The sequence below is a fragment of the Delphinapterus leucas genome, chromosome 8 (genome assembly GCF_059928025.1).
Source record: "Delphinapterus leucas isolate spDelLeu-1000000601 "Yukka" chromosome 8, BTC_Dleu_Yukka2, whole genome shotgun sequence".
Taxonomy (NCBI): Eukaryota; Metazoa; Chordata; class Mammalia; order Artiodactyla; family Monodontidae; genus Delphinapterus; species Delphinapterus leucas.
This window is the reverse complement of record NC_143136.1, coordinates 44,886,067-44,912,068: the sequence shown is the minus strand read 5'-3', so window position 1 is coordinate 44,912,068 and position 26,002 is coordinate 44,886,067. Positions and strand designations below refer to the sequence as shown.

Here is a 26,002-nt window from a genome sequence, read left to right as displayed (position 1 = left end):
CAATCAGTTTGGGACACAGATCAAGTGTTCAGCAAACATTTGCTGAACACAGAATGTGGCTCTACTCTTTCTGGCCGATCATGAGGAACCTATCTTTAACTCCCTGTCATTAGTTAGATCCAACTTCTAGTAATACTACAACTTTGTCTTATAGCCCACAAAGTGCTTCTACAAGAATTATCTCACTTGACTCAATCAGGGAAGTTGGGAGGTAGGTAGGGTTGGTTTTATAATATCATCTCCAATTTACAGAAGAGAAAACAACTCAAGAGAGCTTAAAGTGACTTCTTCAAAGTCAAAGAATGAGTCCTGGGCCTCGTGTTTACTATACTTTTATCCAAGCCACCATAAACTAGACATATAAGCAGGGAGACAAATCTAAAACTGTGAATTATTATGAAACTGTAGGCCTTTAGAGAGAAACAGACGTTACCCAAAACAGATGTTCTGTAACAAAAGCAATATTAAACAAATGGGGAATGCAATTAAGGAAAAAGAAATCAAGATTTTTTAAAATGTTTTTATACAGAAATATTTTACAAAGATTTTACAACATAGCAAATCATTATGTCATACTATAGAAAGGAGAAAAAGATTAAACCTCAAGGATAAAGAAAGTGCTCAGAGCAACATATTGCAGTCTCCATGAAAGTGCATGAACAGTTAAGGCAAAGTACCCCACTGGTACTGGCATGTTGCAAAATGACTTGTAAAACAGTTTTTACTTGTAAAATATATATACAAAAGGGGTTTTTTTCCTCCATTTTTCTCAAAGATGTTTGAAAGGGATACATTTATGAACAGTCTTGCTCTACAACTAGGTAAAAATAACTCCTGGGTACAAAACAGTAAAAGTAAAAATGCTCTACCAAGCATGTTAAAAGTAAATCAAATGATTTATAAAACAAAACCTTTCCAAGTTTGGGCTTGCTTTCTACATTTAACTTGCCAGGCTGAAGGCTAATTCCCTCATATTCCACGACAGAGATCATTAAGGATAGCAACGTGAGTTAAATCCAGAACTTGCCCTTCGTGTGACTTTTAACTTCTAGTTTCTATGGCCGAACCACTGGCGTGTTTGAAGTCCTCATGCATTCACTGTGTTATAAATCTACTCTACAGCTTTGCTTCTATCTTCAGCTTACACAATAGCCATTTTATGAAGTGTTACATATGCTTAATACAATATTTTGCCCTAGCTGATAAGAAAAATACAAAGGTGGTCTCTAAAGTTAAACCATAAACCCTATTAGAGACTTCTAGTTAAGTATTTCATTTTTCCACATAGAGGTAAATCCCTTAACATCAATCGGATCAATAAGGATAATACTGGTTATCAAATTTTAATCTTCAACCTTGGAAGAGAATTTGTTTTTATAATATAACTGAGAATAAGATTTTTTTAAAAAGTAAATTAGCTAGACTTGAACAAGAGTGTTAGGGAAAACTGACATACCTGAATTCTAGGACAGATAATAAAAATCTGCCAAAGAATAACTTAATTCACATGACTAATCACTCTTTTATATAAAATTTTACCTACTCATGAGAAATAGGGAAAATCAGTGTTACTATTTTAGTCTCCATATTTAAACAGTTTTTCTTTCTCTATTTTTTTTCCACCCTTAAATATAAGGGAAATTAACCAGCTCATTTCTGCTGGCTCAAGTTTCCTAACTAGCTTTTAGCCCTCAAGGTATAGCTGTGGTAAAACCAGAGAGAGACACCGAGCCATTTATTGGAATTCTGAAGTACAAAATAGGCACATGTGCTCTACATAACCTAGTAACAGGGATAGCAACAGTTAAGCTGTCTTACACATCCGATGTATTAGTTTGATTTGCATCTGTAACTTCTTTATCACTATGACCACAGACAAAAAGTTGGGAGCCCAGACTTTTCTGGGCAAATCGGAAATACATGATGTGGCCCATTGCCACAAAGGAGACTGAAATCAATACGAGCAAGCCAAAAGCTTCAGGATTTGGAGCCAGGATGACCATGATGAAATGCAGAAGATCAAGAAGATAGTTCATGGAGTTCTGTACACCATTTATAATGCCTCTCTCAGATTCGACTACATTTTCTTGCAGCAACTGTGTCACAGTTAAATCAAAGGACCAAAGACCTATAATAAAAGATAGTTTTTAGAGACTTAATTTTAACTTATAGCTGTACATTTCAGATTTACAGATTAAAAATCTGTTGACATGTGCAAAATACATACTTAACCCTATTACCTTCAAGTCACCATATGTATATTTATCATAGCCTAGCCTTAGAGAATTATTTTTCATTAATAAACACTGAGTTAAATTGTTTCAAGAAATTGTTTTTACAGCCACAAGACAAAAATAAGTCTAATCTACAAACTTCTTAATTCTGTTTTTCTGTGATTATTCATACTATGAAAGCAAAACTCTGAAATCAGAGACATAATAAATCCTATTAAAATTACTAGTATTTTTAAAGTTTAAAATGAGTAGACCTAATATATTGTTATCGTTGAAGTGTAAGGAAACTTTAAACCATTAATACATTTACTGTTTGGGTTCTAAAGCCCCTACAATAAAGCTGTCTTGCTTAAATATTAATGTCTTTGATAAATTAATGAACTGCTTTGTATCACAGGAGAAATATGGTTTCATTTCAAGAACGATTTCAGGCAGAGATAATTCATCAGTACTCTATTAATGATTCCTTAAATTTTACTTTGTAAGAGGTCTTTACATTATGTTTCCTTCCAGAGCTATAAAATCCATTTGTTTGGCAAAGTACACAATAAACAAATGTCAGCTAGAGGAGACCTTTGAAGGATTTTTTTTTCCCTAACTACTGTCTTATTTGTTTTTTAATTTAAACCCCAACCCCTTTTTTTTACCTTGTCCCATTGACATATTTGTTAAATTACAGTCCTTTTGGTAAAGTTATAGCAATATAAAGACTCTAAATTACTAAAAGTATAATTATTATTGATAATATCTTTTGAAAAATTAAGTAAACTACATTAAAAGAGTAAGATATCCATTTAGTAAAAATTTTCAAGGCCTAACCATGTTTTAAGAAGGTATACATACATACACACACACACACACAAATATAGATTTTTTAAACTATAAAATAAAAATTTCATAATAAGTGACTGGATTATACATAAGGATAAATAGTGGATCTTGCTTAAATTAACATTCAGGGAATATTTTAGACCACTTACTGCTGAATTATCTGAAACCACACTGCAAAAAGACACTTTAGTTCATTAATATACAAAAAGAGATTTCTTACCGATTCTAGCAGCAATGACGCCTGCAAACAGCAGACTGACAGAGATTATAGGCACAGATTTAGGACTCATCTCTGGGACAATATTAGCAGGATCAGATCCGTTTGACATGTGCATATCAGTTGTAGAGATGATTTCAGATATTTTTGTAGGTGTAATTGAAAGTGGTTCTGTTTGAATGAACCTAGAACGGATATCTTCAAAAGGAGAAACAGACAAGTCCAAGGGGCTTCCAGGCATGAACACGGAGATCACACACAAGATCAAACAGGAAAGCTGTGCAAATCCTGAGATCAGACCAGTCTGAACCAGGCCACATTTGTGACGTAGCCATGTAAAAGCCACAGTTCCCATTATTCCAGTTACGGCTGACGCTCCCATCAAAATACTGAGGATGGACCCGCTCAGCCCCTGAGTGTAGGCGTACCCTGTAGTGATGCAATCAAAGCCCAGGACAGTCATATAGAGGAAAGCAAGACCCATGCCCGCCAGAAACACCGGCTGATTGTAATAGGAGACCCATCCATCTCGGAAGGTGCGGAAGGGCTCAGCCATCTGGGAGGCACAACTTAGCTCTTGCTCATGTTCAAGTTCATGGATGTCAGGGTCTTTCTCACCCATTAGATGAGTTCCCTCCAGGGATTTTGGCTCAGTTTCTGTTAATAAAAGACATTATTATTTGAGGGAGGGGACATGGGGGAAAAAGCCAACTATCTTAGTATTTTTTCTTCTCCCCTCTCCCTCACCCATGGAGGGTATCACCCTTGGATACTACAATATAAAATGTATTTTCTTTTACTCATCTAAGAATTCCAGCTGAGGAACAATCTACAAGTATTTATGTTAAAGAAACAAAATACTATTGATACTTCTCCCCTCCTCTCTTCCCCTCTCTCTCAGAAATTATAATCCCACCAAAGTAAACAGCAGGAAAACAGATCAGATAACATATAATAATTGTCTGGGGAAACACAGAATCTTATTTTCTGGGACCCTTTTAAGGTTACATTTGTTCAGAAGACCAACTTCCTCTTCTCTTCTTGAAAAATGCCCACCTCATGTCCTCACTCCCTTCCACTGTCTTACAAATGGCGTGTTAACTCCCTTCTTTATAGACTCCTAGGAATTCTCTTGTTCTCTTTCTCCCACTGTTCTTCCCATTCCTATGGCTCAATTTTGCCCAGCCCTCCCTGAATGAATTGCCCCTCTGTGTTTGCTGTTCCTGTTAAGGAAAAGGGTCAGGGGTCCCATTCCAACTCCTTGAGGTTCAACCCAGAGTTGCTCCTCGGACCCTCAAGAGCCTGGGTTCTGACTTACTACCACATTGATATATTTAACCTCATGCAGGCCTTCAGTGGCAACTAAACCTGATATAAATTCAAAATTATTTCGGCCTTAACCAACATTTAAGGTCTGAAAATAAGAATAAAGGGATTAAACATTTTGTTGAGTTTACCTTTGTATACATTCAGCTGTTTCAACTCAGTTTCCTCTTTAGGAGCAGCTTTCACAGCTAGAGCAGGGGTTTTCTGATAAACTTTCCAGAGGAGAAAGTACTCCACACACATGGATACCAAATTCCATCCCGAAATGAAACCACAGCCAATGACTGGGGAGCCAAATGTCATAATCTGGCCTACAGCCATGGGGGCCAAGATGTTGGTTAACTGGTCAATCCTTCGTATTGTAGCATTCATATCTACAGAGGTAGGCGAAAGGGGCAGATAAGTATGCAATTCTATCAAAGACAGACTGCCCACTTACATAATACAACTCATAAACTAAGAGTGTAGACTCCTAAGATGTAAACTTCTAAAAGCATTCTGCAAGCAAACCATTTTGTTAGAAAATCATTTGTTGTTTGGATCAAGTCATATTAAATTTGCCTCAAAAATCGTGATTCCCCTGGGATTATATAAATGAGCCTGACATCAGCTTTTAAGAAATGAATTCGATAGTAACTCTACATTCATTTATTTCAAAAAGCATTTATTAAATGCCTATTATGAGCTAGGCACCATTCCGGCACCATAACAAAAAACGAAGAATATCCTTCCCTGTCTTCATGAAGTTTACACTCCCAAGGGAAAACAAAAATAATAAATCAACAAGCATGTAAATATAGAGCATGTCAGATGTTCATGAAATACTGTAGTGAAAAATACAGCAGAAAAAAAAGGGCATAGAGAGTGCTCAGGGGAAGGGGGAAATTTCAGTTTTATATATGGCAAGGTCAGGGAAGAACTCACTGAAAAAAAAGAGAGCATCACAGCAGAGGCGTGAAGCAGCAGGAGGCAAAAGAGTGAGTCATCCGGATATCAGGGAAAAGACAATTCCAGACCAAGGGAAGTGCAAAAGTCCTGGGGCAGGAGGAGTTTGCCCAGAGGAACAGCGAGGAGGCCAGTAGGGCTGGAGCAGAGTGAGGGAGGGAGAGGATAGGAAGAGAGGCGGTCAGAGAGGAGAGAAGATTGGCCCAATCATGTAAGGTCTTAGTCTATTACTCAAACTTCAGTTTCTACACTGAATGACTCAGGAAGCCTTTGGAAGTTAAGGTACAGAGAGGTGGTATCACAGGACATATTTTTAAAGGTTTATTTTGGCTGCTGTGATGAGAAAACAGTGTAAAGTAAGTGTGTGGGGGGGTGTGTGTAGACAAGCACAGAGGCAGGGAGACAGGCGGGAGATGACGTGGCATGGAGCAGGACAGTAGCAATGGAAGTGGAGAAGTAGATACTGGATGTACTTTAAAGTAGAATCAAGAAGCCTTGAAAACAGATTAGGTATGCTATGTGACAGAAAGAGAAGTATTAAAGTTTTTACCCTGAGCAACTATTGGAAGGACAGAGTTTCCACTTACTGAGAAAGACAAGACTTCAGAAGAATCAGGTTTTGGACAAAAGAATAAGCATCTGGTTCTAGAGACGTTGATACATCTCTAGAGGCCCCGTCAAGCAGACAGTTAGTCGTACAGGTCTGGGGTCTAGGGAAGAAGCATGTGCCAGATTTGGGAGTCATCGGCAGCTTGAGTTTTGAAGCAATGACACTGGATGAGATCACCAGGGGAGTGAGGGTAGATGAGAAGAGACAAGGTCTGAGGACTGAGTCCTGGGCATGCCAATGTTCAGAGGTCAGGAAGATGAGGAGGAATCAGCAAAAGAGGAGAAAAAACAAGAGAGCAGGGTGTCCTAGAAGCCAAGAGGTAAGAGTGTTTCAAAGAGAGGGGAATAATCAACTGGCAAGTGACGCTGGTAAGTCAACGAAGATGAGCACTGACAATCAGCTCTAGATAGGTCACACGGAAGGTACTGAGGACCTCAAAAAGAATAGTTCTGGTGGAGCAGTAAGGGCAAATGCCTGATTGAAGTTGGTTTAAGAGATTGGTGCCAACTCCAGGGGACACCATTTCTATTATATTTTAAGTGAGTGGCACCCCCTGGATTCACAGTGTGAATGCTGCCCCCCTGGCATTATGGAAAGCAAGGCCCTGACCAAGCAAAGAATTTGGAAAGAGTGAGCACAGATATTTCTTTTTGTTAAGTTTTGTTCAAAAGAAGGACAAAGAAATGGGGTGACAGAGGGGTAAAGACAGGGATTTTTAAGATGAGAAAAGTTATAGCATGTTTATATGCTGATGCAAATGATACAGTAGATGAGAAGGGATGGAATCTGAATCTACTGCACAAGTGGCAGAGCTGTTCTTAGGAACGCAAGCAATTCAACAGTGTAGGTCACGTAAACGGTCTCAGGTACAAGTAGGAAGAGTGATGTGAAGGTGGGAGCACACGGAAGTTCTCTCCTCATTTTTCCATTTTCTCAGTAGAATACAAAGCAAGGTCATCAGTGAAAGTGAGGATGGGAGAGGAGGTACTGAATGTATGAGGAGAAAGGAGAAAGTGAGAAATAGTCCTTTAGGAAAGTGGGAGAAAGAAGGGACCAAAGAAAATAGTATGATCATCTGGCAGCATGAGAGGGCCAACTTGAACCCAATGGTCATGAGCTTTAAGAGAGAGCAAAGTTGTACGTTTTTTACCAGCCATGTGCTACTGTGGAGAGCTGGATTTAAGCAAGGTCTTATGAAAGGAAAGTGACAAAAGGAGAGGAGGCCAAGTGAGCTGAGGGTATACACTAGGAGGCATTCATATGGGTGGAACAACTGATCTTGGAATTTAAGCTGGGTAAGGAGGAGAGACAAGAAAGGTCATGAGCAGTAAAAAGGTAGTGGAATTAATGGCTTGTAGGTGCCAATCAGGTTGGAGCATGGCTGGGGTACCAGGAGGAGTGAGCTGGAAAGACAGGAGGTATAGCTCAAGTCTTGGATGCTGGAGATTGAGATTATGAAAAGGGAGGGTTTAGTGGTGATACCAAGGTCTAGGGTATGACCATGGGAATGTAGCTGAGTCAGAGTAGAGGACAAGATGAATAAAGGAGAGGAAGTCAAGAAAATAACCTACTTTCTCATTCTCTATCTCACGGAGTAGAGTGAAAATTATTGAGACAAGTTCTCATCAATCATGTGGGGCGCTTTAAGGGAAAAGCAGTATGTGACTAATAAGTACATTAATAGAAAACTGCCATTATTCTCTCTCTAGTTCTTCCTGGTCCTCAACTGCCTTCCAATTAGTCCTATGTGTGCAGAATGCTTATATGATAACAGGAGAACTTTGACATATTTCACCTTTCGCTTGAGAGGCAAAGGCGGTTTTCATTGATCTTACACACAGCCATTTTTTGCCATGGCCTCATTAACTTCCATCTGCCCCTACTAATAAGTTCCTAACAGGGAAGTGTAGAATTGATCCAAATAACTCAATAATCTGAATCCAAAAATCAAGTACTAATGAAAATATACTCTTGGATCTGAAGGCCCCAGAACAAAAACAAAATTTAGTTAAAATGATTTGTTAATCTTTCACTACCTCCATTTTCAAGTGCTCATGAACCTTCCTAATGCCACAAATTTCTATCTTTTATTTAGAATTTAGAAATTTCTATCTCAGGAAGCTAATAATGTTTAGATGTAATGTAGTGTCAGAAAACAGATTTTATTTTTCTGAAGCAGAATGAATGAAATAATAATTTTGAAAAAGAATCATTTTACTGTTAACAGGCTAGAGAAGAATTGGTCCTCTGAATGTGCAAACATATTCTTTTTGCAGGTTTGTATTTATTCTTACACAAACACACAAATCTGTGCTCATTTAATTCCAATTTAACTGTTTTCAGCTACAGCTGTGGCACAGAGCATGACATTCAGTAACTACTTACTATTATAAAAGGTATGTTACATCTCACAGAATAATAATAAAAAACAGATTTGCTGAGCAAATAGTAGCTAGCAGGTTTGTCTACCTCAAATATGAAATCAATTTTCAGTCAATAGAGTTCAAATAAGAAAGTTATCTTTCGTACTTGATCAAGCCAACCAGTAGATGTTTCATTAGAATGGTGGACAAGAAAAACCTCAGAAGCTATTAATAAAAAGTGATTAACAAAGGAAATGAAAAAGAAAATAAAACAACAGATGGAATAAAAACTCAGGCAAAGGAAATGAGTTTCAGAAAGGTTTGACAGGTTAAGGGTCATGGCTCCAAAGAATGTTTTAATAAAACACTAAATCAAGTACCTAGACAAATTAGTTAACAGATTAATTAACAGTATTCATGTAGGAAACGAGCATCTTTCCTGGAGCTGTTTAAATTAGATGGTAACAGCTATATTTTGACCTGATGCCACTGGAGTTATAAAACTTTTCAACCTTCCAGGGAAAATTTCTCTTGTTTTTTACCCTCGGTGATACAACTTCCAATTTTAAAAACTACTCTGAAATCAAGAAACATTGGGATGAGGAAATGGGGGCAATTAGCATCCAGCTCACAACCTTCCCTCTTTATGGGCACACCCCTCCCCCATCACACACACACACACACACACACACACACACACACACACGCACACACACACACGCACACCGGTTCAGCCAGCCCTGCCCCATCTCCTGCTTGGTTTCTAACAGTCTTTGCTGGCAACCTCAAAAATTTCTCTTCTACTTTTCCTTTACCCTCCTCCTTTTTTTCTGTTCTGTAACTCTGCCTTCTAGCAGGAATGGTACCAAAAACCCATGGTTAGAGCCTTGCTGACCCTCGGGATGGAAGAAGTTTCTGTTTCCTGTTTTGAAGCATGGTTTTTAATTAATTTTAAAACAAACATGGAGGTCAAAACCTGAGGAAAAACAACATGGAGGTTTTCCTTCATTAGGCTACTGACCCGTTCTAGGGGCTGGATTTGAAACAGCACCGCTTCCTAAGCTAATTCGCAGTGGACAAGAGTTCAACAGGCAGCTTACTTCCTTTCTTAAATTTGAGAAACTCCAGAAGGTTAGAAAATAGACTGGTTAGCCTTCATTTTTCCACTCTGTAATAATTCCTCAAATAAAGGACAGCTGAGAAATGGCCAGTCATATTTTTGTTATTTTTCTGGAATATCACTTTGTAGTCAGAAAGATCCCAGAAAGTTATGTGAGAAAGAAAATCATCTTAAAAGCCACTTTTCCCCCAAATACATTTCAACAGATATATATGTGATCTGTTTTCAAAATATATCTTTTTTGTGCCCTTCGAATTTTAAAACATGGACATGTATTACATCTGTAAAATTGCACACTAAAAGAGAACATAAATAACAGGGAAAAAACACCAAAAAAAAAAAAGGACAAAGTCTTATCTTTTAATTCCACGTGACAAAAAAGAGAGATGGAATTATTTCCTATTAGTAAATGATCACAGGAAGAAAAATCAGTGAGAATCACTACTTTAGCTCCAGAGAGAATTTCCTGCAATCCAGACTCACATGTGTTAATAAATTCATCTTCCACACTCACCATCCTCTAAAATCACTGTGGTATTTCTATCTGGAGCAGTATTATTACTGCTACCACAAAGTGACTACTTTTAAGCAAATCCTTCATTTTCTTCATTTAGACCTTCCACAGATTTTGTACCCTTTCTCTCAACCTCCTTTCTACCTTTCTTTTTTTTTTGGAAACCACGTGTCTAGTCAAAGTTGCTTGCTGACCCCCGTACTCAATCTTGCCTCTGTGTCCTGATAAGCCACTGAAGTCATCAGGAATGGTTTCCTTGTCAGTCAGGATGGTTGGGAAATGTGTTTGTGATACCCATTATCTCAATGACCAGCAGAGTTGACTCAGCTGACCTGATCGGTAGATAGGTGTAGCCTTCCTCCTTTACTCTGTGTAATTTCAATCCAAGTTGTGTCTGGGTGCTGTATTGGGGGGCAGGTGGGGAATATCGAGTGAGGTAGGTCATTCTGAGCCCAAGTAATCTTGAGGTAATGAACGTGTTGCTTTGTAAGCACTCTTCAGACTTTCTTTGCTCCTCTTGTATATGTTTCCAAGGGACAACTAAGATGCAAGCTTTGTAAGAACCCATGTTCTATCCTGTATTTCTTTAGTATTCATAATAGCAGTTACATAACACCATACATAATGTAACAAAAGTTACCAATTATGGCTTTAAAGTTGAAGGAATTAACTTCTAGAGTCTCTCCTAGAATTAAGTTGTTTCCATTTGTTTGGATAAACACAATATCCATAGTATAACCAGTAAGTACTGGTAATAATATCCACAGTATGACTGTTAAAATCACAAGTCAGATTTTCACTGTTCTAAGTATTAAGAAAACATTTAGAAACAGTTAACAGAATTTGAAAGAAAGAGCTCAAAAGAAATGTTCTCCTATTTGCCAGGTTTGCATAGAATAAAAGAGAAGGTCACTATCCTATAAATTAGCTTCATAACAGTGAGGTACATCTTTGCACTGAGACAGATAATGCTGTAAGAAAAAGACTATGACTTCAATTTATTATTCTTAAGAAATACTCGGAGAAAAAGGCTTAAGCTTCATTTACTACCACTGATTTAAAGGGAATCCTGATAAAACCCATTCGGTAGAAAGAGAAAAGCAAATTACCTGCTAGTTTGCTTCTGTCGTCTCCTGCAACAACAACAATCCAATCCCTTTGGATTGTGATTGCAGTAGCAGTACTGGCCAGGTTTGCAATATTTGCAATAGTGATGATCAGGATATAGCATGAAGTCTAAGGAATTACAGGAAAAAATTATTAAAATGTCAGTTTTACCATACTGTACCTACCTCACTGTACAATATAGTTTAAAATGGTCTTTGGTAACATAATAATAAAATTTCTATTTTAATTTCATTTCATAAAATCATAAGAAATCATTCTACTTTGTACGCATGAAACAATAAACACCAGTGGTCAAGTTAAAGGGCATAATGTCTTTCTAATCTGTATCATCTGTGGTACGCATAATACAAAAAATTTTAATAGTCATATGCACATTTATGTCACATAGTTATCATAAAGTGTTAACATAGGGGTGGTTTTTAATTTTCCCCACAAATATGTCCTTTGGAAAAAACAGTGACGGGGAAGTGAGAAGACTTGAATTTAAATCAGAGTTCTGACACTTTCCAGTTGCATGACAATGGGCAATCAGCTAACATCACTTTGTCTTACTTTTTTCATCAACAAAATGAAGGCAATAGACTAGAAGATTTCTTGTCCTACCTGGCTGTGAAACTCTACAATATCAATCCAGATATACCTAAGCAGATTAAATAGGAACATCAAATTCACTGCTTTCCACTACACCCATCTCTCTCCTCTTTTCCATCAAGCTATCATGAAATCAGAGTGTGGGAAGTTATCTAGTCCATGTCCTCAAACAGAAATACCACTTATTATTAGAAGAACACCATCATGCCTGATTTATATACCTATATATATACCATTTCTTAAATGGTGTGAAAAAATTACAGGTTAATACTACTGAGCTTAAAACTAGCAACTGATTTATGTAACAAACTTAGAACTGCCATTAAAAAACAAACAGGAAGGGGCTTCCCTGGTGGCTCAGTGGTTAAGAAACTGCCTGCCAATGCAGGGGACATGGGTTCAAGCTCTGGTCCGGAAAGATCCCACATGCCGCAGAGCAACTAAGCCCATGCGCCACAACTACTGAGCCTGCGCTCTAGAGCCCATGAACGACAACTACTGAGCCCATGTGCCACAGCTACTGAGCCTGCGCTCTAGAGCCTATACTCTGCAACAAGAGAAGCCACCGCAATGAGAAGCCCGCGCACCACAACAAACAGTAGCCCCCGCTCTCCGCAACTAGAGAAAGCCCACACACAGCAACAAAGACCCAATGCAGCCAAAAATAAATAAAAAAATAAAACAAAACAAACAGGAAAACAACCAATAGAATGAAATTTAAATTCAAACAATACTTAATGAAAGCCTGTTAAGGGCCAAAAGACAAAAATAGTAGGGGATATTAAAATAGACACAGAGATCAAAATTAACAGGCCCTAATTCTTAGAAAGGTATAACCTTACAAGACTGAACCAGGAAGAAACAGAAAATATGAACAGACCAATCACAAGTAATGAAATTGAAACTGTGCTTAAAGATCTTCCAACAAACAAAATCCAGGACCAGGTGGCTTCACCAGACAGGTGAATTCTATCAAACATTTAGAGACGAGCTAACACCTATCCTTCCCAAACTCTTCCAAAAAACTGCCGAAGAAGGAACACTCCCAAACTCATTCTCTGAGGCCACCATCACCCTGATACCAAAACCAGACAAAGATACTACAAAAAAAGAAAATTACAGACCAATATCACTGATGAATATAGATTCAAAACTCCTCAACAAAATACTAACAAACAGAATCCAACAACACATTAAAAGGATCATACACCATGATCAAGTAGGATTTATCCCAGGGATGCAAGGATTCTTAAATATATGCAAATCAATCAATGTGATACAACATATTAACATATTGAAGAAGAAAAAGCATATGAACATCTCAATAGATGAAGAAAAAGCTTTTGACAAAATTCAACATCCATTTATGATAAAAACTCTCCAGAAAGTGGGCATAGAGGGAACCTACCTCAACATAATAAAGGCCATATACGACAAACCCACAGCAAACATCATTCTCAATGGTGAAAAACTGAAAGCATTTCCTCTAAGATCAGGAAAAAGACAAGGATGTCCACCCTCACCACTATTATTCAACATAGTTTTGAAAGTCGTAGTCACAGCAATCAGAGAAGAAAAAGAAATAAAAGGAATACAAATTGGAAAAGAAGTAAAACTGTCACTGTTTGCAGATGACATGATACTATACACAGAGAATCCTAAAGATGCTAACAGAAAACTACTAGAGCTAATCAATGAATTTGGTAAAGTTGCAGGATACAAAATTAATGCACAGAAATCTCTTGCATTCCTATACACTAATGATGAAAAATCTGAAAGGGAAATTAAGGAAACACTCCCATTTACCATTGCAACAAAAAGAATAAAATACCTAGGAATAAACCTACCTAGGGAGACAAAAGACCTGTATGCAGAAACCTATAAGACACTGATGAAAGAAATTAAAGATGATACCAACAGATGGAGAGATATTCCATGTTCTTGGATTGGAAGAATCAATACTGTGAAAATGACTACACTACCCAAAGCAATCTACAGATTCAATGCAATCCCTATCAAATTACCAGTGGCATTTTTTACAGAACTATAACAAAAAAATCTTAAAATTTGTATGGAAACACTAAAGACCCCAAATAGCCAAAGCGGTCTTGAGGGAAAAAAACAGAGCTGGAGGAATCAGATTCCCTGACTTCAGACTATACTACAAAGCTACAGTAATCAAGACAATATGGTACTGGCACAAAAACAGAAATATAGATCAATGGAACAAGATAGAAAGCCCAGAGATAAACCCACGTACCTATGGTCAACTAATCTATGACAAAGGAGGCAAGGATATACAATGAAGAAAAGATAGTCTCTTCAATAAGTGTTGCTGGAAAAACTGGACAGCTACATGTAAAAGAATGAAATTAGAACACTCCCTAACACCATACACAAAAATAAACTCAAAATGCATTAGAGACCTAAATGTAAGACCAGACACTATAAAAGTCTTAGAGGAAAACTTAGGAAGAACACTCTTTGACATAAATCACAGCAAGATCTTTTTTGATCCACCTCCCAGAGTAATGAAAATAAAAACAAAAATAAACAAATGGGACCTAATGAAACTTACAAGCTTTTGCAAAGCAAAGGAAACTACAAACAAGGCAAAAACACAACCCTCAGAATGGGAGAAAGTATTTGCAAACGAATCAACGGACAAAGGATTAATCTCCAAAATATATAAACAGCTCATGCAGCTCAATATTAAAGAAACAAACAACCCAATCCAAAAATGGGCAGAACACCTAAATAGACATTTCTCCAAAGAAGACATACAGATGGCAAAGAAGCACATGAAAAGCTGCTCAACATCACTAATTATTAGAGAAATGCAAATCAAAACTACAATGAGGGGCTTCCCTGGTGGCGCAGTGGTTGAGAGTCTGCCTGCCAATGCAGGGGACACGGGGTCATGCCCCGGTCCAGGAAGATCCCACATGCCGCGGAGCGGCTGGGCCCGTGAGCCATGGCCGCTGAGCCTGTGCGTCCGGAGCCTGTGCTCCGCAACGGGAGAGGCCACAACAGTGAGAGCCCCACGTACCAAAAAAAAAAAAAAAAAACTACAATGAGGTATCACCTCACACCAGTTAGAATGGGCATCATCAGAAAATCTACAAGCAACAAATGCTGGAGAGGGTGTGGAGAAAAGCGAACCCTCTTGCACTGTTGGTGGGAATGTAAATTGATACAGCTACTATGGAGAGCAGTACGGAGGTTCCTTAGAAAACTAAAAACATAATTGCCATATGACCCAGCAATCCCACTACTGGGCATATACCCAGAGAAAACCATAAATCAAACAGTGCATTGCAGCACTATTTACAATAGCCAGGTCATGGAAGCAACTTAAATGTTCATCGACAAACGAATGGATAAAGAAGATGTGGTACATATATACAATGGAATATTACTCAGCCATAAAAAGGAATGAAATTGGGTCATTTGTAGAGACATGGATGAATCTAGAGACTGTCATACAGAGTGAAGTAAGTCAGAAAGAGAAAAACAAATATCATATATTAATACAGATATGTGGAACCTAGAAAATGGTACAGATGAACCGGTTTGCAGGGCGGAAACTGAGACACAGATGTAGAGAACAAATGTGGACACCAAGGAGGGAAAGCGGTGGCGGCAGGGGTTGGTGGTTGTGGTGTGATGAATTGGGAGATTGGGATTGACATGTATACACTAATATGTATAAAATGGATAACTAATAAGAACCTGCTGTTAGAAAAAAAAAAAGAACAAACCAAGCAAAAATCTAAACATCTTATAAATGTATACTAGTTGCATTAAGTCAATTATGTAATCTGTTCCCTGCATTACCAAATTCTGTATATCAGTTTTAAATCAAGTGCAGCACATTGTCTTTACGCTGCATTCCATGCTCTATTTTACACATGAACATGTTTCTGAGAAATTGCATTTAAAAAATGAAAAATGTAATACTATTTTCATAATTTCTTATATTACAAAAACAAACATACACTCTCATAGAGAAACTTGGTCTATAGCACAATATTATTTTCATAATGTATATAAAGTCCAAGTTCAGTCTGACAATAGAAACTCTCCTTCCTACACTTTTCAAACCTTCTCTGTGTGTTGCATACATCCATCACTCAGAGAAACTGTGCTTCCCCTATTTTCATGCCTTTATGAATGCCAGTCCATCATTCCAAAAATAAATTTTAAAAACGAAGAGGGATTGATGGGAAGATGGATGTGCCAATGGATAAATATATGATAAAGCAAGTATAATAAAATGGCAGAAGTAGAAACTAAGTGGTACGTATATGGGTGTTCAGTGGAGAATTCGTCTAACTTTGCTGAATGTTTGAAATATTTCATAATGAAATCTTGGGAGAATAACATCCTATTTTCAAGGCCCACCTAAATGGCCAACCCAGAACTCCATTTTTCTCGAAGGCACTTAATCATGCTACCATGTATCATAGTTATTATGTATCACATCTAATCTCCCTACAGGATCCACACTTGAATCATTTTTCTATCATTCAAATGCATCTAATACAACTTACACACAATAATCATTCAACAAAGGGGAAGGAAATACTTTGACTACAGACTGAAAATAATCACTGTTCTTTAGTAATACTACTAATAAAATTATCTTCAAATATTACAAAAAAAAAAGAAGTATCCTACTGGTTTTGACATGCTATGTTTAAATTTTAAAAATTATCTTTCCATTCTGAATATGTTCTAATTTCCATGCTGGTTTTTTCTCTGACGTCCATGTATTTCTGGTATCTTTAAATTTGTAAATATACAGTTATTAAAAAAAAAATTAACAGGCCCTATTTGTGAAAAGACACTCCCTTAAAGAGTTTTCATCTTTTACCAATAACAGACATTCAATTTTCTACCATCAAGAATCTTGTTGAGAACTTACAAGAACCCATCCATGGTACATGGTCAGAAGGTCTTTTTTATGTAAGAAAACCATCATCAGGATGATTCCACACAGGATGACCGAAACATTCTGGATCACCAGTGAAGTCTGGGCCACTATACAGAGAGAGAAACAAAGTGTTCATACACCAAAACATCTCAAAGGAGATGTTTTTATCCATACATCACTGTTCTACTGTATTAATGCATATGCAAATTACTACAAGAAATAAAAATATTCCTGAAGTAAATTCTGCCTCAACTATTTCCAGTAGGGCCCAGCATACCACATCAGACCAGTAAAACTTGCAGACAGAATAAAGAACTACCCCTCATTTTTCCTGTTAGTTGAAGCCATTCATAATGACCACATTTTCATTTTCACAGTTTATTCACTTTAAAGTTTACTGTCATAAACAGAACTATATTAACTACATAAAAAAGATCCACCTTTCGGGGCTTTGTAGCTTAGGCAAAAATAAGAACATGTAGGAGGTTATGGAGGAGGTTAAGTAAGAGGTCATGGAATCCATAACCTAGATGGCAGGCTGAACTTGGTAAGATCGTATGGATAAACAGGAAGGACATATAAAAAATTGCCAAGAATAAAGCAGCAGTGTGTTCCTTTTACTAAAGTTATTTGCATTGTTATGAAATTCTAAACTACACCTTTTCTCACAGAAAATGCCAACTTTCTGAGACTGAGGCACCCATGTAGATAAAGGACTGGCATAAGGACAGGTTAGGATACCAGGTAAGGACACCTTGTAGTCTTTTCTCTGCCACTAACGAGGGAAGATGATCTAGGGAAGAATACTTAATATCTCTTATGTCTGCGTCTATAAGGCGAGGATATAATACATACCTGCCTTCCTTACTTTACGGGGTCATTTTGATGCTCAAATAAAATACTTTGAAAGCACTTTGAAAAATACAGAGGGTTGTATATGTAAGGTATAATTACAGCTCTTGCCTTTAAGGACAGTAAAGCTCATTCTGGCTTGGAACATTATATCAAAGCCTTGAGACAAAACAAACTGCTTTCTGAAATTAATTTGAAATAAAATCCCAACATATAACTCATTCATTCATTGCACAAGGCTATTAAATATCAACTGAATGAGGTTCTTGGCTTTCAGGACCCCACAGACCAGAGGAAAGGTAGACATGTGAAAGGATAATTATAAGTGCATAAGTGCAATAGCAGAGGTATTAACAAAGCTTCATGGGAGTGCAGGAAAAAAAAGTGTCTCTGGTTAACTCAGCCTAGAGACATCAAAGAAGATTTTCATGGAGGTTGTCACGTGAGTTGATTACATAGGATAAGTGCAAGATTGCTATCCCACCACACTCTTCTTCATCCAACTCAACATTCTATCCTAAACTACAATTTCAGTGCTCAACAGTCATAAGGTTAAAGGTCTCTATGTATAACATTCCCACGTTCCTATGTATAATGATGTAAAGAAGTAGAAATTGTTTTTCCAGGATACAAAACCTTTTTCTATATGTGTTTTGGTCTATCGATTCTCAAAATAGAAAAATGTCCATCTTGGCCATTTTACTAATAGCATCCAGTCCTGGAATTTGATAATCCAGTTGCTCTCTATCCGGGGGCAGTTATCCTGCACTGAAAGAAACAGATACCTCAGTCTTTCCCCAGTGTCTAGGATAGACATGGCCAGGTCTTAGCATTATCAACTGAGGAACTAAGGAAAATTTTGCCCTGAATTATTATCCAAATTGCCCTTATATTCTGAATAATTAAACTGTTCATTCACTTTCTCTCTTTCCTATACAATACTTAATGATTTCAGTATTAATGCTCTAGAATAAATGTTAATATATTATCACTTCTTTTTTCTTCAAAAATGTATAATTCAGCTCTCTGTGATCCAGACTCAGGTATTCTTTTCTGAATCCATTGTTTTCACTTCCCCTACATACCTGCCTATATAAAACACAGTAACCCAGAGGATAGATGTTAAAGCTGTCCCAGGAACGTCACATTAAACGAACTCCAGTGCAAGTCATGGTTAAAGGATGCCAGAGTTAGGTAAACTCTTAATGTTTAACATGGTTCGCAGAAAAGTGCCACAGTGTTAATCATTAACATTTGTAATTTACGAACAGCCAAAAAAGATACCCCACAAAATCTATAAACTCAGTATCCTGGCATCCCAACTTTGGGCAGGAGCCCCAGGACCCTCCATGCAGAGGTGCTGCCACTGAGCACCCCATCACTCAGGTGGCGGCTGCAGACGCAAAGTGGGTTAGTCACAGAGGTTTCTCTCTAGCTCAGGCACTAGTCCCACAAACACAAAGGCTTTTATAACACCACTCACCTTTAAGTCTGGCATTCTTATCCACCCAATCACCAATGATGGCTCCTAGGACCAGAACAGACCCTGCCACCACCAGCCCGTAGACTGCAGTCAAGAGAAGGCTGTTTCCATAGAGCTCTACCAGAAACACAGACACTGCAAAGTGCCACATCCGATCCCCCTTGAATAAGAGAAGATAAAAGGTTCTGATAAAATGTTGTACGTTGCTAGTCAATTATACTCAAGAAGTTGCTTCCTTAACAAAAGGGCACTTTCTAGCTACATTACAAGATTCTCAAAGTCAACAATTCCTCTATGGATTGAATGTAGTCAGGTGTTAAAACTGTTTGTCCTGGCACAATGGAAAATATTCTTGCCCAGATACTAAGTAAACCCGAAAAAAGCATGATGTTAATGAAACAAACGTACTCCCTATCATTCTAGAAAAAAATACAGTTTCCAAGCCCAAGGAGGTTTTTTTGAGATAAAACCTGTTCCTTTTTGTATCAGGTTTCTAGCCAGGCCTGGGATTTACCTATCCTGATTTGAAAGGCATAAAGGAGTTTGCTATTGAACCAGAATGAAACAAGTATAGTTTACAAATATCAGTTATGCCTTGAATGTCAAGAAAGAGCCAGTTTCCCAATTTGTAAAATGGTAAGAATGGACTATATGACCTCTCAAGTTTCTTTTATCTCTAACATTCTAAAATCTATGTTCTATTTTCATAAATAAATTTCAAAGTCATAAAACAGCAGAACAATCAGAAAGATGAAGTTAATATGTGCAAATTCTGGCACCATATGAATGAAGATGTTAGAAATCAATACGTAAGTAGTTATTTAGTTATTTTCGACGCAGTAGTTATTTTCGACACAGACGAGTTTTGAAAGGGGAAAAAAAACTATTTCTTCACTCCAGAGTATATAGGGAATTTTGGAATTCATTGCTGCAAAATGTGGAATAACAGAAGCTTTTAAATGAGTCAGGCAAATTAATGTGTGAGAAATCTATAATGGACCTTGCTATGAGCTTTTAGGCTCCATCCCTGACTTGTTAGGTTAACCTAAAACAGGACAACAATGTTCTATCATAACCTATCCCTAAGAAATCACTACAGGAAACTAAATTCCCAGGCTAGGCTCCTTATGGATTGGAAGAAGTACTACACTCCTATTTCTTTCCAATGTCTCTTAACATCCTCCTGAAAAATTTAATGTATAAGGAGCAAAGTATTATCCTAGTATGGCAAATGCTTTTAAGCATTTAATAAAGGCAAGACAACAATCTCATGCATCCAAAGTTAAACTGATGCGCATATTCTGTAGCAATCATTTACAATAAACTTCATGTACACCAGTATTTCTCAAGTGGGGGGTGATTTTACCCTCTAGGGATCACTAAGCAATGTCTGGCGCTATTTTGGGTTGTCACATCTGCGAGGATAGATTTACTACTGGCATCTACAGTCCCCCACAACAAAAAATTATCCAACCCAAGATGTCAATAGTGCCAAGGTACAGAAACTTTGGTGTAGAGGATTATGAACATTGTTTAGAACCACAATTTAAAATTAACATAAGATTAGGGCCTTGAGGGATAGGGTGAACATGGCCAAGTAAACGTTAAAACAGACACTGGAAGCCAGTGGAAATACCATACTTGAAAGACTGATTCTCACTCGATGGTCTGGAATGTGAGCTCTAGAACCTTCTGCGCTCTCAACCCTCAGCACAGTGCACAGCCCAGAGTAGAAACACAACAAATAACTGCGGAATCAACAAAGGAGTGGATATGCAGTGGATCCCGGCTGTAAATGAGTACAGAATAAGACTTATCTATGAACTATATTGTTCTGCTACGTTAGATTTGCTCCATGAATGTTCAAGAAGTTTGACGCTTAATCAGTACCATAATTCATATTTCTGGGACAGTTTTTTAAAGTTTGCTTTGAAAATAGAAATCTTTTCCATTTACGTTGGAATTACATTTCAAATACCCTTGTACTAAATGACTAAAAATATATTTACACATACAATTTGTAACCAACAAAAAGACAAGTTCACACATTAAGATAAAAATGTCAATAAGAATTGGGGCTTCCCTGGTGGCGCAGTGGTTGACAGTCCGCCTGCCAATGCAGGGGACAAGGGTTCGTGCCCCGGTCTGGGAAGATCCCACGTGCCGCGGAGCGGCTGGGCCCGTGAGCCATGGCCGCTGAGCCTGCGCGTCCGGAGCCTGTGCTCCGCAACGGGAGAGGCCACAACAGTGAGAGGCCCACGTACCGCAAAAAAAAAAAAAAAAAATGTCAGTAAGAATAACAAATTAAGCTATTTTCTTAATCTTTAACATGAGAAACAAATTTAGATTTGATTAGAATAAAATAGCATGAGGTGAGGGGAGGTACTTTATCCTAATCTCTATTCCTCTGAAAAGACAAAAACATATGAATGCCTCAAATGATAGGTTGCCTCCCTGAGTGAATTTCCTCTTTCTTAACATAAAGAATAAGAAATATTATCCCACTACTATTGCTTCTTCCTTTTTGAAAAAAATTTATTTTTATTGAAGTATAGTTGATTTACAATGTTGTGTTAGTTTCTGGTGTACAGCAAAGTGATACAGTTATGTGCTCTTTTCCATATTCTTTTCCATTATGGTTTATCACAGGATATTGAATATAGTTCCCTGTGCTATACAGTAGGTGCTTCTTTCTTTCTTTGTTGTTTTGTTTTTTCGCTTTAAAGCAGGACTTGAAACAAGTGCTACGAAATGAAAGTTTTCTCTCTTGCTTATGCCTGTATGGCATGCCTCCTCCTTGATGGACAGGAATAAAACTGCTCCACTTGGGACTTCCCTGGTGGCTCAGTGGTTAAGAATCCAACTGCCAATGCAGGGGACAGAGGTTTGAGCCCTGGTCCGGGAAGATCCCACATGCCACAGAGCAACTAAGCCTGTGTTCCCACAAGCCACTACTACTGAGTCCACGTGCCACAACTACTGAAGCCTGCGCACCTAGAGCCTGTGTTCTGCAACAAGAGAAGCCACTGCAATGAGAAGCCTGAGCATCGCTACAAAGAGTAGCCCCCCCTCGCCGCAACTAGAGAAAGCCCGTGCACAGCAACAAAGACCCAGTGCAGCCAAAAATAAAATAAATTAATTAAAAAACAAACAAACAAAAACTGCTCCACTTGCCCCAATTTCCAAAGTGTTTAGGCTTTAAGAAGTAACAGACTCTACACTCACAAAGCCCAAGAATCAGGTAAACTCTCTGTAAAGGTTGACTAAGTGCAATCTCAGGCCCACCCAGCCATTCCTTCCTAACATCCATTTCCTGCCCACCCACAAGCTCTCATCATACTTTGAAGATTTGTTTACATGTTCATCTACCTCCAGTGCACTGAGAGCCAAAGGCCAAATGAATGTCTGTGAATGAATGATCACAGTCATTAATGCACTGAATACTTTTTGAGAGGCTACTATGTACTCAACAATACTGCAGGCACTAGAGATTCAGCAGTGCGCAAAAATCAAGATTCATGCTTTCATGCTGCTTGCATCCCAGTGAACAGAGACCCAGTGAAAACAAATCTAGAATAGGTCAGGTGGTATAAATGCTATGAGGAAAAATGCAGTAGGGTGGGGCAGGAAGGTGGCATTTTGCATGAAGTAGTTAAAGACCTATGAGAGAAACCCAAGGAAGTAAGATCTGGCACCATGCAGACATATGGCATATAAATGGAGACAGTCCATAGCATAACGCATAAGATATCAGCACTGGCCACCCTTTTTCACTGCCTTACACTGTTAGTTATTCTTTTGTAATTAGATATATTTTTTTAAAGCCCAACCTGAATTATATTATAAGCTCCTTGATGACAGGATCCACTTCTTACCATACTTTGTATTCCAGTAGTATAGAGTAAAATATATTGATCCACTGGCAGAAAGAAATGAAGTCAGAAATAAAAAGTATTCAACCTCACACAAACCTAATGCAATATAACCTTCTACCCTAACACCTCTATACTCAAGTGTATAGGAAACCATGGATCGGCAGAGTCAGTAGGGTAATGCATAGATAGGCATGCATATGTATGTATATACATATATAATAAATAAGCAGACATCTTTTGTTGTAATAAAATCAGGCAAAGTGTCAAACAGGAGACAAAACTCAAAAGATTGAATTAGAGAGCATTCCTCTTTTACACTCCTCTACAATAACTGAAAATCCACTACAACTTACACGACTACAATTGCTGTGTTTTGTTTTGTTTTGTTTTAATCCAAGTTTCCCACAAGAACTCCTTTTGCTCAATTTACTGTAAGACTGGAGTAAGCATCTGTCACTTTTCTTGTGTTTTCCATTCATGACAAAAAAGATCCTCCTGGAGCAACCACAGTTCCACTCCTTTGGCAAATCTGACCTGCCAACCTAATAACAAAAGGTCGCATAAACCTTAAACTTAGTCAGTGTTTGGAAGTTAGGCACCTTCTTCCCCTAAGAGATAGGTCCAGACCACAAGGTGAGAATTTCAGATACTATCTCCATCACTTACTGGGTTTTTTAAAATACTTAATACTTACTGAATTAAATTGGAAGAACAATTTAATTGGATTTAAATTAATTAAGGGTAGTTTCACTCAATTTCTATTCAGAATCATCAGTTATTGGAAATGAAACTCACGCCAAGTCCACATTGTTTACATGTATTTGCAGAGTCATCCCTGTCTAAGCCTCTGGGGAGAAAGAAGCTGGCCTTTCTAAAAAAGCCATCTTTGAACTGCTATTTCTTAAAGAGCTGATAACTTAGCTTAATAATTTCCCAAGGGCATGGGTACAGGTTTCCTCATACAATAGTTTGCATTCATGTCTTAAGAACGATCCAAAAGAAGTTTCCAGTTTAAAAAGAAAATAACATTCACAAAATTTACTCTCAAAATTCTTTCCCCTTACTTACGGTTCTTTTAAATTAAATATCACACATGAGGCATGAATAGAATTTACACAGGTTTATTGCTTTTAAACAGTAAGACCAATTGTTTAATTTAAAAGATTCTAATCATCATTAATTAAATACACATCTAGCATCCCTTGGGGATTATTCTTTTGGGTTGAGGAGTGTTGATGGAGGAATCCAGGCCCACAGAAACACTGGGACTCTTCCAAGACCATGGAAGAAGTCAGAGGGAGACTTATGAGTCAGTTGCTGATTTTCGTTGGATGATGGTTTTTAAGATAGACTGAGATGCCCCACACATATCTAGCTACAGATAACATTTTAAAAGACCAGAATTTTCACCACTCAGATATTTGTTCTTGGGGTCAATTATATTTAAATTAACCTTAGAATGCTATTTTTAGCCTAACTCAGTCACTCCACTATTCTACTGTATTTTCATAGCGCAGTTGGCTGGAACTTATAATTTTAACAAAAGAAGAAAACAGAGAAATATCTTAAAATGTGAAAAAATAGAAGGTCCATGAGACATCCATCCATTCTTAGTAGCAGATATTACCATTTATTAACCCTTGTAATGCAAAATACAATTTACAAACAATGCAAATAGTCCTGTCCTTGTTAATCCTGTTTTTGGATAGCTGCCAGTCTACATAAAGTATGATAGCTCAATAATTAATAGTAAATTAAATAGTAAATAGTAAATTAATTTACTAACACCTATGGGAAAATATCTTTGGTGAAAATAACTTTTTTGTTAGAGCATGTATGTTTGGTTGATTTATTTCTTTAGCTGCATGACAAAACTGCAAGATGGCTTAATACAACTGGCCCAAACGAGAGGCAACAAGAAATTGTGCAAGCATGTTGTAAGAATTACTGTAGATTTTCACTTACCCATGTAGATAGAGAATGACCAAGGTAGAGAAGGAATTTTGCAGAGATCAGGTAGTTTGCTAAGGATCCTGCAAAGACACACAGTAGGCAGATAAAAAGCGTATTTAGTCACCTGAGTGAGCTGAGATTGGAATGCTTACTCATTTGTCCTTATTCGACATAATTATTAAAAACTACTTTGTGGGGCAAACCATGTACATTTCATCAAGTCATCTAGAAATTGATGGGTCGATGAAAAATTCAGCACGACCTCTTGGTCAATAACTGCATAACTTCACATACAGTGAAAAAAGCTCTTGTTTCAACATTCTTTAACTCCATTTTATTTTTGACAAGATAATCCAAACTACCCAGTCTACTTCTCCATCCTTGCCTGTGTGCACGCCCCTTTTCCCATACCTTGAAATGCCTTTCTTCCTTAACCCCCAACAAAATATGAGTCGAACGAGCTACTAATCACACTGGTTAACAGCTGAGCCACATTCCTCCAAAACCTGCGTGGAGGTGCCGGTCTCCACTGCGCAACCTGTTTCTACCACATGCGTTCGGTCCACTCACCACAGCATCTTCCCAGGCGGTTTTGCTCTCTTGCCCTGGTCATGACACCAGGCGCCCCCCGCTTGCTCTTCTGCTGCTACGGCTGCCGCTCCTGCTGAGGTGCTTGTTAAGAGGAGTGCAAGGAACTGAAGAGAGCACCGTTGAAAACACAACAGCTCTGTGCAAAAAGCCTCCGACGACGACTATACCAAAAAAACACAAAAAAAACAAAAGGAAAACGGCCCGGGGGTCTTCTTTTGGTCTTCCTTCCAAACTTAGCCAACACTGTAGCTGAAGTTGGAAAGGCAAAGCCTTATGGAAGCGGGTGGGAAGGCTCAACAGGCCGGCCGAGCTGCGTCGGGTGCCCTGTGTGTGCTGCCGCCGCCGCCGCAGGCCCGGCTCAGGCCGGCCCTTATACGAGGCCTGGGGCGGAGCTCCGGCCGCCGCCGCTCGGGCCGCCCCTCCTTCTCAGGGC

The 26,002-nt window shown here is 38.1% G+C and overlaps 1 protein-coding gene across 3 annotated transcripts; it reads right to left on the bottom strand.

Moving 5' to 3' along the window:
- Positions 1–931: 931 nt before the first annotated feature.
- SLC40A1 (solute carrier family 40 member 1) lies at positions 932–25,900 on the bottom strand. Of its 3 annotated transcripts, XM_022567238.2 has the most exons (8): positions 25,549–25,900; positions 24,991–25,058; positions 19,151–19,310; positions 16,807–16,922; positions 11,270–11,396; positions 4,740–4,982; positions 3,286–3,939; positions 932–2,128 (listed from the first exon to the last, which is right to left on the bottom strand). In XM_022567238.2, exons 1-8 carry the CDS (start codon positions 25,589–25,591, stop codon positions 1,815–1,817), a joined length of 1,725 nt encoding a protein of 574 aa, XP_022422946.1. In that variant the 5' UTR covers positions 25,592–25,900; the 3' UTR covers positions 932–1,814. The 3 variants fall into 3 exon arrangements, with proteins under 3 accessions (XP_022422946.1, XP_089772702.1, XP_089772703.1); XM_089916576.1 differs by lacking the exon at positions 19,151–19,310; XM_089916577.1 differs by lacking the exons at positions 16,807–16,922; positions 19,151–19,310.
- Between the last annotated feature and the right edge of the window lie 102 nt (positions 25,901–26,002).